The 14,239-nt window shown below is 47.1% G+C and overlaps 1 protein-coding gene across 4 annotated transcripts in view; it reads right to left on the reverse strand.

Annotated features, from left to right (window-relative positions):
- Positions 1-11,922, reverse strand: part of TBC1D16 (TBC1 domain family member 16) — a 28,798-nt gene extending 16,876 nt beyond the window's left edge. For 2 of the 4 annotated variants that reach the window (XM_019471412.1, XM_019471411.1), the window contains exons 1-2: positions 7,680-7,920; positions 6,002-6,632 (exon numbers count right to left, since the gene is read on the reverse strand). In XM_019471412.1, coding sequence (XP_019326957.1) covers positions 6,002-6,632; positions 7,680-7,857 — 809 coding nt within the window. In that variant the 5' untranslated portion in view covers positions 7,858-7,920. Of the gene's footprint in view, positions 1-6,001; positions 6,633-7,679; positions 7,921-9,881; positions 9,964-11,868 lie in introns of those variants that run through there. The other 2 variants (XM_009276808.2, XM_009276807.2) reach the window with 2 other exon arrangements.
- Positions 11,923-14,239: the final 2,317 nt, after the last annotated feature.

Below are 14,239 nucleotides of genomic sequence, written 5' to 3' on the forward strand. Positions count from 1 at the left end.
CCACGGCCCGGCCCCGCGCCCACGGCCACGGCCCGGCCCCTCGCTCACCCCGCGGCCCCTTTCCGCGGGCGCTGCGAGAGCGGAGCCGCGTCCGAAGCGGGAGTTTAGAGCATCCCCCTCCTCGTAAGCAAACCCGAACAACACCTGGCACCCCAGAAACCTGGGGGGGGCAAAGCGGTTCCTCTCTGTTCCTCCACCGCCCCCGTTTGCGTGGCCGTGGCATCTCTTTCTTAGGCATCACCTGCTCTCGTCACTGACTATTCCTCCCCTGAAATCCCGAATAAATAGCTTCACGATGCCGCTAGCTGCAATTCCTGATCTCGAGTTAGCTGTCACTATGTTCTTCCACAGAAATCTGGCAGCGAACCAACGGAGGGAAAAAACAAACCTGCTATAATTAATGTTCTTGCTGTTCAAATGTTTATATAAAGCAAGATAGAGCAGTATGCCTCCACAATCTCTTGGATCTGTCCAACCTTCTCAGCTTTGCAGCCGGTAACAACTTTAATTGATTACACAGCATTGCTGACGGCAAACGGCTAAGGCCAGCTCCTCTTCCCAGCACCCGGCTCCGGCCAGACCACCTGAAAGTACTGCCTTAGATGAAGTTTACACCTACCCCACAACTCAGAGAGAAGGGAAAAAGGACTATCTTTCTGATGGAAGAAGGATTTGGGGATATTTTTTTCCTGGGCATGGGTTTGGGTACAAATGGGATTAGGTGCTTTGGTGTCTTATATCATAAATCGCGCTAGTTCAGGCAAGGTCCTGGGGAACTGGAGCCTGAACCAGAAGCAGCGAGGCACCCCATGCACTCATCCCCAAGGCTGAAATCATCAAAGGTAAGATAGCATGACACAAGATGCTGCAAGAAGTTACAGGAGATTTGGAAGTCTGTGACCAATTCCCCTGGTTCTAAGAATATAATCACTTCTGTTACAACAGTGATGAATTCCCAACCTCTTGATGACTCCAGAACTCCTGCCAGTTCACACTAATTTCAGCTCATTTCCCCTATAATTTTGCCTCCTGTTTATTCTGCAGAGGTCTGAACAGCACTAAGCCTTTCAGGTGAGCTGCCAAAACAACATGATGCAACACCATACGCTCTGTTACCACCCGCTCCTGCAGCTGCTGCCACCCTCCGTAACGCTGCGCCTCCGCTCCCTCATGAGAAGGTAATTTACTGATTAGCTCCCTGGGAAGAGGCTTAACAACAGGATGTGCAACACATCTGTAAAAATTGCATCAACTGCGACGCCAAAGGAGTTTTTCCTTGTGTTGTGTGCTTTGCCTAGACAGTCTGCCAATAGTTCTGTTATGTGAATTCACGTCTGCTGAAGAACATGAGAACTGTACCATCGTTTAGCTCCGTTATGAAAATGTTTCATTATTTTTAGTACCGGTTGCTAAAATTACCACCTTCTTACGAAAGACGTTTCCTTCTTGCATTGGTATCCATGACCACATCGGTCACATCGCTTCTGCTCGTCCTTTAAAGCAAATGCTGTGGAAGCGTGAGCTGGCGTCTATTCCATCACCTCCAGGACTCTTCGCAGAGCTCCAGCCTCTGGCCAGATGTTGCCCCAAGCTCCACTCGTACAGTTCCACCACCGAGGCTTCTCGGTCCAAATTCTGACTGTATCGACCAACATCCCAACCTGAAGTCAGTGAAGGAACCAATGCCAGCATTTATTTGTCCTCTTCAGCGTTTTTATATGGTGCTCGTCGGGTAACAGCAACTGCAGTTTATTATCGAAGTGAAAAGCCTTTAGCAGCCCTGCCACCCATTGCTAGGGAAAGCTCCTGTAACCAGGGATCACTCTGGCACGGCACAAAAAAACCCCAACGACCCCACTTACAGAGCACTAAGTGCTTCTGCAACCGATGGGTATAGATCTGATGTCATGGTCAGTTAAAATAACTTCAGAAGCATTGGTTGAAAGACATTATATAGGTGTCAGATGCTATTTGGTTGCCAGGAAGTAACAAAAAGCTTTTAGTTTCACTTTACTGATGGGGAAAATGGAAGCTGGGTAATTTAGCAGGGCAGCAACAAGCCAAAGCTGGGTGTAGAGTACAGTTGTCCTGAATCAGTGCCCTTCAGACCACAAGGCAAATGTTCCCTGACAGACAGCAAACGACGACGACAGGGGAGAAAAGGAACAGGATGGAACGATTTTATTTCCAGTATCCCTCCTTTCCTACAGAAATGCAGTCAATGACAAAGCCACTATCAATACAGGCATTTCCCACATTAGCTACCTCCCTGCAGGAACCACGTGAGAAAGGGAGCAGAAAGGGGCCCCCAAAGTTAACTAGGACACAAAACCCAAGAGAGTAAAACCACCTTTCCACGAGAGATGAGTGCACTATGCAGAAGCAGTGCCAGGCTCATCTAAAAAGAGAAGCAAGAATGTGTACACTGGTGATGGGACACTCCCATAGCTCCTAGCCTGAGGAATTGTGTAAATGGGAGGAAAGCATCGACCGCTGCATGGGATCCCTGGCAGCCTGTCAAACTGAGAAGCAAAGAGGAAAAAAAAAAAACCAACCAAAAAACAATGGATACGGTTTTATTTCCTTATGTTCTACAAGGCGAGTTGTTGACTTAAAATGACTGACTCGTTGTGCAACTCAAACGCTTCCAAGCCTACCTCCCTTCTTCCTCCCTGTCACTGTTCTGCACGCACCGGTATGTGTTTGTTGGCTCCCTTCTGCCCGGGAGGCCAGGCCACCTTCTCAGAGGGTGCTCCAAGAGGCATACGGGACTTGTGGCTCCTGATCATACGGATATTCTGGCAAGCAGCTTGCTGAGCCATGTAAGTTGCCCACCCTGATCTTATCTGATCCAAGTCTACGTGTACGGCCTAATTCTTCCACAATGTCACATTTTTCCATTTCTGACTATATCTAATTACACAGAAAGAAAGATGGCTGGACTGAAACACCCATGCAATGCATTGCTTCAGCTTCTGAAACAATCACGGGGAAAAGCAGAGTTCTCTTTACAACAACTCCCCAATGCAGAGGGAAATAACCAGAAACATTCGTTCCTCTTTGCAGGGAGGAGGTGGTGACCGGGGGGTAGGGAGGGAAAAGAGTTGAAACAATCTGCCAGCAGCAGCACAAACTTTGTTCGCACTCCAATTCCGGCTCAGATGGGAAGCAGCCAGCAGAAAAAAAAAACCCTTAAGAAACAAGGAAGCCGTTCTCATGCTTGTAGTGACTTCTGAAAGAGCATCCCCCACCCCCCAAAACGCTGGGATGAACACAGGGAATAAGAGAACGCTTTTTGACAAGACTTTTGCAAAGTATTCTATGCAAAATCGCCGACTCAAATAGTTTGTAAGATCCTGCAGATATCATGCAAAGGGGCTCTATGGGGAAGAATGAATTGGCATAAAAAATGGACACACTGGACAAAAGCCTTTCAAGTCTGAAGTCCCAAACAATGAAAGGTCTGTTTTATTAATCTGCTGCAAATTATGAGTGCCGCATACACTGTATGAGGCTTCCAGACTGGTGCCAGAGGAGTTAAAAAAAAAAAAAGAAAGAAAAGAGAAGAAAAGAAAAGAAAAGAAAAAGTCTACCAGGACCACGAGCAGTGCGTTTGCAAAGCCAGCCCCTGCGTTGCTGGAGCTGTCAGGACTCCGGCAGCACGCGAGGAAAGCCGGCAGAGGGCTCGCCCGAGCCAGGCTGCGAAACAACAGGGAAATGCTGCGTGAATTCACAGGCAAGGTAGTAAAGATGCAATAAACTGTATTTCCTTCCTTCCCTGACACTATTAGCAGCTCAGAGCCTAAGTGTTGCAAAACAGTTAAACCGCAATGCTCCTTTGCCCACTTGCCGTGCCCCCAGGCGCTGTGCCGGCACCCTTCTGCACCAGCTCCTCTCCTGGTGCACGCCGTCGGGTGCAAAAGCTCTCCGAGACTGCTGCACGCCTTGGACAGCACATGGCCTTGTGGCCCAGGTCAAGGACTGGGATTTCCTCAGGATGAGTCCAATCTCCTGGTTTTCAGCAGCTAGGACATTATTCTGAACATGTCCCTCGCTACTGCCGCTGCTAACCACTAAAGCGGGGATAATGACCCCTTACTCAGGGTGTGCGGGAACTGGGCCACAGCTGAGGCCACAGCTTCCCCCCACACACACTAAAAGACAGGAATGTTTTTCCTTTAAGAATCTTACCGTTGGAACTCAGAAATGTTCACAGAAGCATTTTAATTATACTTTATTTACAAAAAAAAAGCTTAAACACCCCCCCCCCCCCCCCCCCCAACCCCCCAAAACTTCACTTTTTTCAGAGTGATAGAGACAGGTCAAACACACAGATTGTCAGTGCTGCTTCAAGGAAAAATAATTTACACACTTTAAACAAACAGAGGCTTTGGTGGCAGTGGATTTGGGGGTTTTCTGTTTTTTAAGTCAGGGCCAAGAAACTTCTAAACCAGCATGACTTTCTCTGAAAGTGGATGCAACTAAAGTTTCAACCCCCAAGCAGTAGCCCAGTGCTAGAACACAATCTGAATGGGACAAAAAGCCTAGGAACCAACAAAATAAAGTCAGTTATTAGGAATGATATTTAGTAATTCGAAGGCCTCTCTGTAAAAATTTTTCAAGGTGCGTTTCGTGACATTTATGTAGTTTCCAAAGTCTTCTACATTCCTATGAATACTTGTCAAAAAAGACTGTCAGGCATCATATTTAGAGAGCTAAAAGAGACACTGTCAAACTGACGTTGTTCAACACAATTTGGAAACCAAAGGCCCATCCTGGGCACCCCGCAGCTGCTTCGCAATGCCCCTCTGCAGCCAGAGGAGAGCTGCGGTGGGATGGGACGGGATGGGACAGGATGGGATGGGACGGGACGGGACAGCCGTGCTGGCCGGGTCGAGGCGCTGCTCAAACCGCTGCCCACCCAGCTCCTGCAGAGCTCAAGCTCAGAAAACCCTGTGGGCTCGCAGTTAATTAGAAGCATACTGCTACGACACATCTCAAATGCAAAGCTGATACAAAGTCTGAGATCACCACACTGAAGTGTTTTAAAATATCCAGAGAGAGTTGAAGCAATTAGAATACTTCCTTCATAAACAGTGTTCCTTACTGGCATTCTCTGGGCTTGGGATTAGCCCATAAAATAAAGAGACACAATCTCTTCAAATGTCAAGTCTTAATGTAGTCTGTACATTGCTGACACGCACAAAGGAGAACTCGTTTTCCCTAATTTCAGGCGTAGTTTCAAAGTTGAGCTATATCCTTAAAATCAGCCCCACGGTGCTTCGTGAAGGCAGCACGCCCATCCTCCCCAAGATGGAAATGAGTGATACACTGCACAGAGCACAGACCAGAAAGCCAGAAACACTGCGTATCAATACAGGGAGTTATATAGGTAACCTACTGTTCGTCATTCCTTTGCCAAGGTGCCCTCTTTCCTCTATGTAGAGTTTACTGCAGATGCCATTGAGAAGCGCTGACATTTAGATATACCAGCGTTGACTAAAATATCCAGGTTAGACATTTAAGAATTAATATTTATATGTCGTAAGTGGGACCACGTTCTGAACACCAGCAAAACAAGCTCATACACGCAGGCTTTATGTCAACACGGTGCCTTGCAGAGAGGCCCTCACGGCTCAGAGGAAGTCAGACAGACGCTTTGATGTGGCTCTCCACAAGAAGTAACTAGCACATCTCCTCAGCAGAGCCAATTAGACCAACAAAGGACCTTTTTAATTTAGTAATGCTGCTTCCAGGGCTCAAGACAGTTCACCTGAAAGACTGTACATATACAGCCTTGAATGCTCGGGGCCAGGGTTCACTGAGCAGAAGCAGGACTGGCCAGCAAACAATTTCCTGTGAATTATACAGGTGTCTGAAGCAAGACGGGATATTCAGCTCAATGTCACTGTGATGCTTCCCAGTTTCCTTCAGCACCTCCAAGCTCAGCAACCAGCATCCCAGCTATTCACCCAGAAACTAGAGAAAAGGATGCACTCACCTGCTTTCATTATCCAGAAACACAGAACTGCTGCTTTTCCCAAGAGCTTCACTAATGGGAGAGAGGCAGAAGGGGGAAGAGAAGGCATCAGAATCAGAGTCAAAAGTACTGTCCCTGCTCACGTCATCAGCAGACAGCTCCAAAGAGCCCTCGTCCTCCCCTGGCTCTGGTCTGCAGTCCAGACCTTCCTCCGTCCCTTCCACCGACGGCTCCGACCTGTTCTGCTCCTCCTGAGAACTGATTGTCGATAGGATTCCTGAGTCACTGCGGGCAGGCTGGGGGGACCGGCGGGTGCCATCTGCTGCGGGGCAGCACTGGGAGAGCTTCTCCCCTTCCGAAGAGGGGGAGCTGATGTAAGCCACATCTTTCACAAGCTGTGACACAGTCAGGATGTCTTCTCCTTTCAGGACCACTGCCCCTCTCTGCTCGGTGGGGGAAGCCTGCCGGACAATGCCGAAACCCTGAGTGTGGCGGCCGCGTTTGCGGGGAGCTTTACGGACAGGGGAGCTCTCAGGAGTGATATAGCGCAGGGCTTCTTCATCCTGCCTCTGAATGCGGGAGTTTGGCACCCAGGCAAGGATAAGCGTGGTTCCGAGCAGCTCATCTTTCTCCATGTACAAGCACAAATAGCCTTCGAGAGAGCAAAGGAGCAATCAGTTATGACACAGATTTATTCTAAGAAAACCGCATAAGCCTGAAATTTGCCCTTCCCCGTCTCCTCCCACTTCACCACCATTACACATGGGCAAAACAAACCCTTTTATTTACCAGGAAAGAATTCTGCCAAATGAATTGTGGAGTGCTCAACTTTATTCAGTATTTACAAACAGTTTCAAGTCTGCATATGGCTTTTGAACAGTCTAAATTCCCTCTGGCCTAAGTGGACATAGAAATGACATGCAATTACTTCTACTTCCTGGACAGATTACTAATCAAGAGTAAATTCTGAAATATGTTGCTTCATGAAAAACTTCTACTGTTTGTTAGTTAAACAATTTCAAGTGACAGCTAAACATTTCTTTCTCGAGAATATTTACCTTAGTGTAGCTAAAGGGCTACAACTTTCATGGAAAGCCAATAGAAAAAAAAAAAAAAAAAGAGTCACACACACAAAAAGGGAAGCGTGGGTCAATGTTCACAGAATAATTAGTTTTGTGAAGCTAAGCCAGTAGCCACAGCTCTCTGATGAAAACATGACAGAGCGCAGTAACAGATGAGAATAAAGGCACAGGGCAGTTCTTTATCTTCATTTACTGCAGTGCATGCAGCCACAATCAGGTTTTCTTTCTTTTCCCTTTACCAATGGTTGTTAAGGCCACTCCAGCAATGACAGTTACAAGATGATACTTGGCTTTCCTGAACAATACGCATATTCCAAAGAGTAACAGAAGTTACTGTCCTCAAATGACAACTGTCCATCTTCTGGCAATACAAAAGGACTTACTAAAACAGGTAAATCCATGCTAGAAAGGAGAAATATCATCAATTTTCCTACTAAAAGAAGAGCTGTTGGATCAGCTTGTGGATGGCTTTCCTTAGTCTCCCCTAAGACTGCCTTGCCCTGTCCCCCACTGGCACCTCTTCATTCTTTAGAGCCCGAGATGTAGAATTTGATACAAGCACAAACCCCAGGAGAAAGAAAAAGAATGAGCGAGCAGTGTCTGCAACACCCTATCACCTGGATGATGCTCCCCGATGCCTTGTAGCAGCTCAGGTGGATGGACACAGACATTGTTCTTAGAGTAGATAATCTCCCCATCAAGTATGGAAGATGAACTGCTGCCACCACCAGGATTCAAGGTCAGGAGGTCGGAAGCTTTTGAAGAGGCACGTCGGAGGAGTCGCCCCAGAGACATCGCCAAGGAAATGTTTCCATTATCTGTCAGCTTTAATCAGGAGCCAAATTCAGAAGATCTGCCAAGAAGGAGGAAAGAATAGTGTTAGAATAAATATAACAACAGCACAGCACGTGCCTACCACTGTCTGAGAAGGAAGAGGTCTCCCATCAACTGCTGCATCAATCCTACAACTCAAGCAAGAGCCTCTAAAAACTCTGGATCTTTAACATCACCTCTACGTTTTAAAGATGCCGAAGTACAGAATCCTGGGATGTTTTTCTCTGCAACGAAGAAATATGAAGGCAGCAAAACCCAACATTTTAATAGTTACTGTGGGGAGGAAACAGAAAAGTAATGCTTGTCACTGAAAATTGCCCATTAAGGGAATAGCTCAGCGATGCAGAGCTGCCCGATGTATCACCGTCCTGGGGATGTCAAAGAGAGTCAGAGTAGACCCTGGAGGATTCCTTCAGTGCAGAAAAACTGCTGAGACCATGACATTAAACAAGGGGCTGCTGCTTCATCCACAGTAACCACTGATCTCCAGAAAAACATTAATCAAAACAAGTTCATCTTGTGCTTACCAATTTTTGGCATATTCCTGCTGTGCGTTTGAGGTTTTTGGGTTGGGATTTTTTTTTCTTTTTTGAGCAGTGATGGTTAAATAGAGCTTTTTCAGAGATAAGTGGCAAGAGAGCCACGTTCAACAGAACGGGCAGACTCCAATAGCAGTGTATGGTATGCCAATTCAAGGCAAACATTTCATCTATCAATAGGTAACTTTAGTTAACTGTGGAGTATGATCCCCAACTAATCACCAAGCAAGCTCTGTACTCAAATGAGACGTGCTGCTCATCGGGGCTGTTGGCGAGGAGCTCTACAGTGAATCCAGAGAGGTCACCCAAGCTATAAACTATTTAGCAGACAGATCAGGAAGACGACTTGATGCGTTGAAACAGCAGGTGGGTCTTGCACGAAGCAATCCCACAGTTAGCCCAACACAATTCAACGCAGAGCAGGCACTACCTGCTGCTGCCATCCCTAGCTGGGAAGCAGACCATCAGAGGCACGGCAGTTTCTGTTCTGCTGAAAGTACACAAGGAGAGGAAACATCTACTTTTGTTCCTTTGTATTTACACGGCCTTAGTTGCTCGTGAACAGGCCAGTCCGACCTAGCACGCACCACGCATTGCCATGGTGCCAGGTCCAGGGGCAGCACGTGGAGAGATCAGCTCAGCGTGTTCCTCATGATAAGACCCACACCACGGTCCGCAGAGCACGCAACAGGGTAGCCAGAAATAAAAAACAAAGCAGACAGGCCCTGACTTGTACTATCAGGGGCACTGTATGCAGGAAACATTTAGGGGGCCTAAAGCAAGCATCGTCAAACATTGAATAGCTCTGATTTCTTTAAACACAGTTTTAACGGTATCTCCAGACAAACGAGGAAGCGAGAAGGCGGAGAGGGCAAACAGAAACCAGTGCTTCCTGAAGAGCGGAGTGAAAGCTGCAGGGAAGGAAAATAGCTGTCCTGATTCTGACAGATTTGTACATACAGAAGATTTCAAATGAGACTGCCAAGTAGTTGACAGAGCCTTCATTAAAAGACAAACTATTGGTTTAACTGGCAATCGCTAGATTTCTCAGCTTGAATCACAGCATAAGCAGTTTCTGCATTTCAGGCTTTGCTGGAACTTGATGGAGAAGCCTCAACCCTGCTACGTACTGTGCCCAGCAAGTCTTTAGGATAAGGGAATTACTTTGCAAGTCCTTTGCACCCGTGTCTCCTTCTAGCACCAAACACAATGCATATCTTCACGTCTCAGCCCAAAAAACCAAACACCAGAGGAACCATATGCTTGCTCTTGTCCAGATTGCCAAAAAACACAGTACTGTTTTAGGCTCTGGGTTATATCTTGGAGAAAGTAATTTGCCTCAACCATATTTAAAGAGCAAGTCACCTTTCCTCTCATTGCACCCTGCAAGAATACAGACAGTAAACTCTGCTGCAACTTCTCCTTCCCACCACCAAGTTACAACACCATTTCAACAAAGCGTTGAGGGAGTCCGAAGCAGTGATGCGGAGCAACCTGTAGAGCCTCAGCCTCTGGCACATCTGGAGAGCGTCATCTGTTACCACAACGTTTTGTAGGCAGCAGGGTCTGCTCAGCTATGTTCCGTTGCTGTCAAGACCGAAACCAGCCTGGATATCCAGACCTTCAGCTCTGTCAGCTATTTCATCAGAACTCTAAAAGCGCAAAACCTGCATACGCAAAGGAGGAAGGTGGTATCAGGTGGCTGCGGCTGTTGACCAGGGAATGCTTCCTCAGAAAATACGAGCGAGCTTTTCCTACTAAGGACAGCAGATGGAGATGCACGTATGAAAGAAGAGCTTGTGTGATGTCTTACTGCAGCTCTCCAGGGGCTCTCAGGAATGCAGGCAGAGGTGCAGGACTTCTCTGCCAACAGAGGCAACATTTAATTAGCTTTTACCTAGCAGAGAAAGGACAAAGCAACAGGTAAAAGATCAAAAGCTGCTCCCTGGAAAGCAGGAGGAATTTAAAGGGAAATATCACTTTGATCCTGCAGAACACCTGTTGTTTCAGCACTGCCTTGATGTGCAGGTGGACGGCGCTGCAGGTACGCACATGCAGGTTGGGAAGAGGAAACAACAACAACAACAAAAAAAAAGACAGGAGGTGAAGAATATGATGTCCTGCCAGCATAGAAATTTAGTCTGTTGCATTTGTCTTGCAGAAGAGCTATGCATCAGAAACCTAAAAGGGTCCACTACGATGCTGCAAACAAATAGCTAAATATACTGGGATATATAAATATCATCAGCAGGACTCAAATTAATCCTTTCACCATTGCCACAGGCTAGGGAATTCTGTGTAGCTTTGGTTGCAGCATTAAAGAAAAACAGATGCAAGTCACTGGACAGTTTCAGGGATAGTGACAAGAGTGATCTGGGGCACGGAAAGAGATTGCCAAGGGAAGATTAAAGAAAGGGAAATGTATTAAAAGTCTTCATACATGTGAATTGTCACTGCCAAAAAAAGGAAGAGCTGTCTATGGAGGGCGGGAGAAGTCGTAGAGCAATTGAACTGTGGCAAGGAATATCTAGTTCAGTCATTCTAACAGCAGGTGTACCAGAATAGGGCAACCTGAAGAGGCCTTTTCCATCACTGCGCGGCTTCAAAGACAGGCCACAGAAACAGTGGCAGTCGGTCCCAGCTGGGGCCAGGTGATGGACTGTACATCTGAAGGTCACCTAGTCTACTTGTACAACCCTAAAAGTCTCTGAAACACGGCTTGTGAATGTGCCGCTCCTTCCCAGAAGACAGGAGTTCATACAACAGAAACCAGCAAGTAAGAAAAAGACCAAATCTGCAGGATTTGCTCTATTCTCGGCCCTCTTCTGTGTGGGACAACATCTGCACACACAGTCCATGGGGCCTGGGTTGTGAGGAGAAGCAGGTATTGCTGCTGCCTCTTGCACGAGCTTGGGTAGGCAGGCAGGAACTGTCCCTACAGCTAAGTCAGCATTAAATTAGCACCATTCAAAAAAATGTATTTTTCATATTAATTTTCTATTTATCCCCTGATCTGAAGGAATTCTTTCCAAGGTGGCAGAGACAACCCAGCTCTCCAGAAGCTGCAGCACTGAATTAGCTGATAAGCTCTTGCTGAGTGCCAATATTTATTAAGCACACATACATTTTCTTTTCCCACACATCAACTGTCGCCACTAAAAATCTTTGCTACAGCTACCGAGTCTGTTCGCACAGCCCCTGGCTGCTCTCCCAGTCAATGCCAGCACTTCTCAGCTACACGAGATCTCACAAACGTGCTGGGGAGCCAACTCCTGAAATCACCCCAGGAGCCTCTTCACAAAAGCCTGACCAGTTCCAGCCAGCAGCATCTCAAATTAACACCGGCTGCTCACCTCCCTTAGAAATGCCCTTCCCCTTCTCACAAACAGATCAACAACAAAATCCTGTTTGGCTTGGCAGATCGCACCCTCACCTTGGCAGATTCTGCTGGACCAAATGTTGCTGCCTCCGGCTGCACGAGATTCCTGTATTCCGGCAAAGGAGGGCAATGCAGGGGTCCTGCACGGGCTGACACAGGCTCCAGCACATTACTCCCGGTCTGCGCAGCACACGCTGACACCGGAGCCGTTCATAAGCACACAAGGCAACAAGGCTTCTCTCACAAATAAATTTAGCCTATAAAAGGCATATGACAGCCTGCGCTTTGGGGTTGGCTGCAGCCGACAAGTCACACTGCTGAGCACTTTGTGCCTGGCAGCGGGTCTTGCGGCTCCAAGGGCAAATTTGCTGTGCAAGAGTTTAACAGCTTTACAAGCAAAATAAGCCAAGCTACAGGGCTCTTGAAGCGAAACATGAGACCTACAGCATGTCTGGCCACAGAGGAGAAGCAAGAGCTGTCAAACATCGGCACCAAATTTAAGCATGAAATGCCTTAAGTAAGGAAAACGCAACAGGCTTTTTTTCTTTTTTGCCCTTAATAACTGCACTGGGGAGGTCTCAAACAGCGCAGAAGTTCCTGCCTCTTCCTCCCCTTGGGAAAAGCAAATGCAGGGTTTGCATCTCTGGTAGCTTAAGCACAGGTTACAGTGGGCTGGAAAGCAGAGCGACCAGAAATGGAGTACAGGAGCCCGGGAGTCAGGACTCACAGCTTCTTTCCAGTCCTCTGACTGGATTTTCTGTGCAACTCTCAGCTAGTCACTCACTTGATCTATACTTCTCTATGTATACATGAGAGCCCTTGTAACGACCTTCCCTTTGTATTGCAATACCTCTGCGGGGGGGGGGGGGGGGGGTGGGGGAGCTTTCAAAACTACTAGCTATTAGCTGGAGCTATTTAAGATGACCTAGCCAAATCAAGGAAAAAAGTTTACCATAGGGAGCCATTCTGAAGTCATCCCATTTCATGGGGAGAATTATGTAGGTCACCAAAAAGTCTTTCATTGCTGACCTGCTGGTGCAGCAGTGGCACGCAGAGTACAGAGTAAAGGAAAAGTAACAGCAGTCACCAGCGAAGGCTGAAATCCTGACACTCGCACAACTCCAATTCCAGTCACTTCAGTAGAACAGATTTCACTCAGATGCATCTCAGCTGAGAAGGTAAAAAAGGGACAGCAGACTAAATACTGTAAGTTTGTGACTCAGAGATAAAAAGGGAAATGAAATGCTATCATTGGAGCCTGCCTGCTGTTCCCAGCCACACCTGCTTAGGCATAAAAAAAGCAAACTAAAAGCTTACCACCCCTCCAGCACTAAAAGTCAAACCACAACACGTGCTTTAGTGCTGAGAAATTATTTGTGCCATATGTCCCTCCATCCCAAGATTAAACATCATTTCATATTACTTAACTGCAGTGCTTGTGCAGTAGGTAACACTTTTATGGCTTTTTATTTCCAACATCCTGTAGCTGTGGTCTGATAACGCTTACAGTACGAGATCCCTAAATATCAGCAGCTAAAAAATCCCAGGAACCAATTCACAGCTGAATTGATGAACTAATTGCAAAGTCTTTTCTTAACACGACAGACATCAGACCACGCGTCTCTGCCACTCTGACACTTTGAAATAGTCTCCTTTTCACCCTGCCACAGGCAGGACCATGCCCCCCTCCCTTCTTGCCTGCTGGACAGAGAAAGCAACGCTCTGCCCCATCCCGGCTCTCCAGCTTTACGCCAACCACGCAGCGAGACATACAGAATAAACCCAGATACTCAGCAAATCCAGCGCAGGGTCAGAGAAGCAGCTTTCAGACCTCTCTGCTTTTAGCCAAGTTATCACCAGAATGAGAATGAGCTCCTCTAAGCCCACAAACCTAAAGGAGGCTTCTACAAAAGAAGCAGCAAGCCCGAGATCTTTACCCTGAGCTGTCCTGGTCTTAACATTTCTACTAAAGATCTTTCATTTTTATTACTTGCTATTCAGAGTGGCAACTAAGAACATAATATCTTTGCAAGACAAGCTACCAGCCCGAGAACAGAAAAGATGGGCAGACCTCAGAGAGGAAGAAGCAGAGTCATTTTACAGAGTGTCAGCAACACACTGAGCAATATATCAACACATAATCCCTGCCCTGGAGCGCCTGAAGGCCATACATCAAATATCTGCCAAGGATCCAGACCATCCATCTTCATGTCTCCGCCGATAACAGAACTCAGCAAACAAAGAGGTAGATATTGGGGTAATTTGAGAGAAGACCACCTCCCCAAAAGTAAGGAAATCCTAAAAATACTCCAGCTGTACATAGCCACTCCAAAATAGCAGAAGATAAAGTTTGAGAACTGTTTCGCGTTCCGCTTTCTGCCAGCCCCGAGCCGGCAGCTCACACCGACCGCCTCGGGGGCTCCGA

This window comes from Aptenodytes forsteri, unplaced genomic scaffold, assembly GCF_000699145.1.
Source record: "Aptenodytes forsteri isolate BGI_AS27 unplaced genomic scaffold, ASM69914v1 Scaffold34, whole genome shotgun sequence".
Lineage (NCBI taxonomy): Eukaryota > Metazoa > Chordata > Aves > Sphenisciformes > Spheniscidae > Aptenodytes > Aptenodytes forsteri.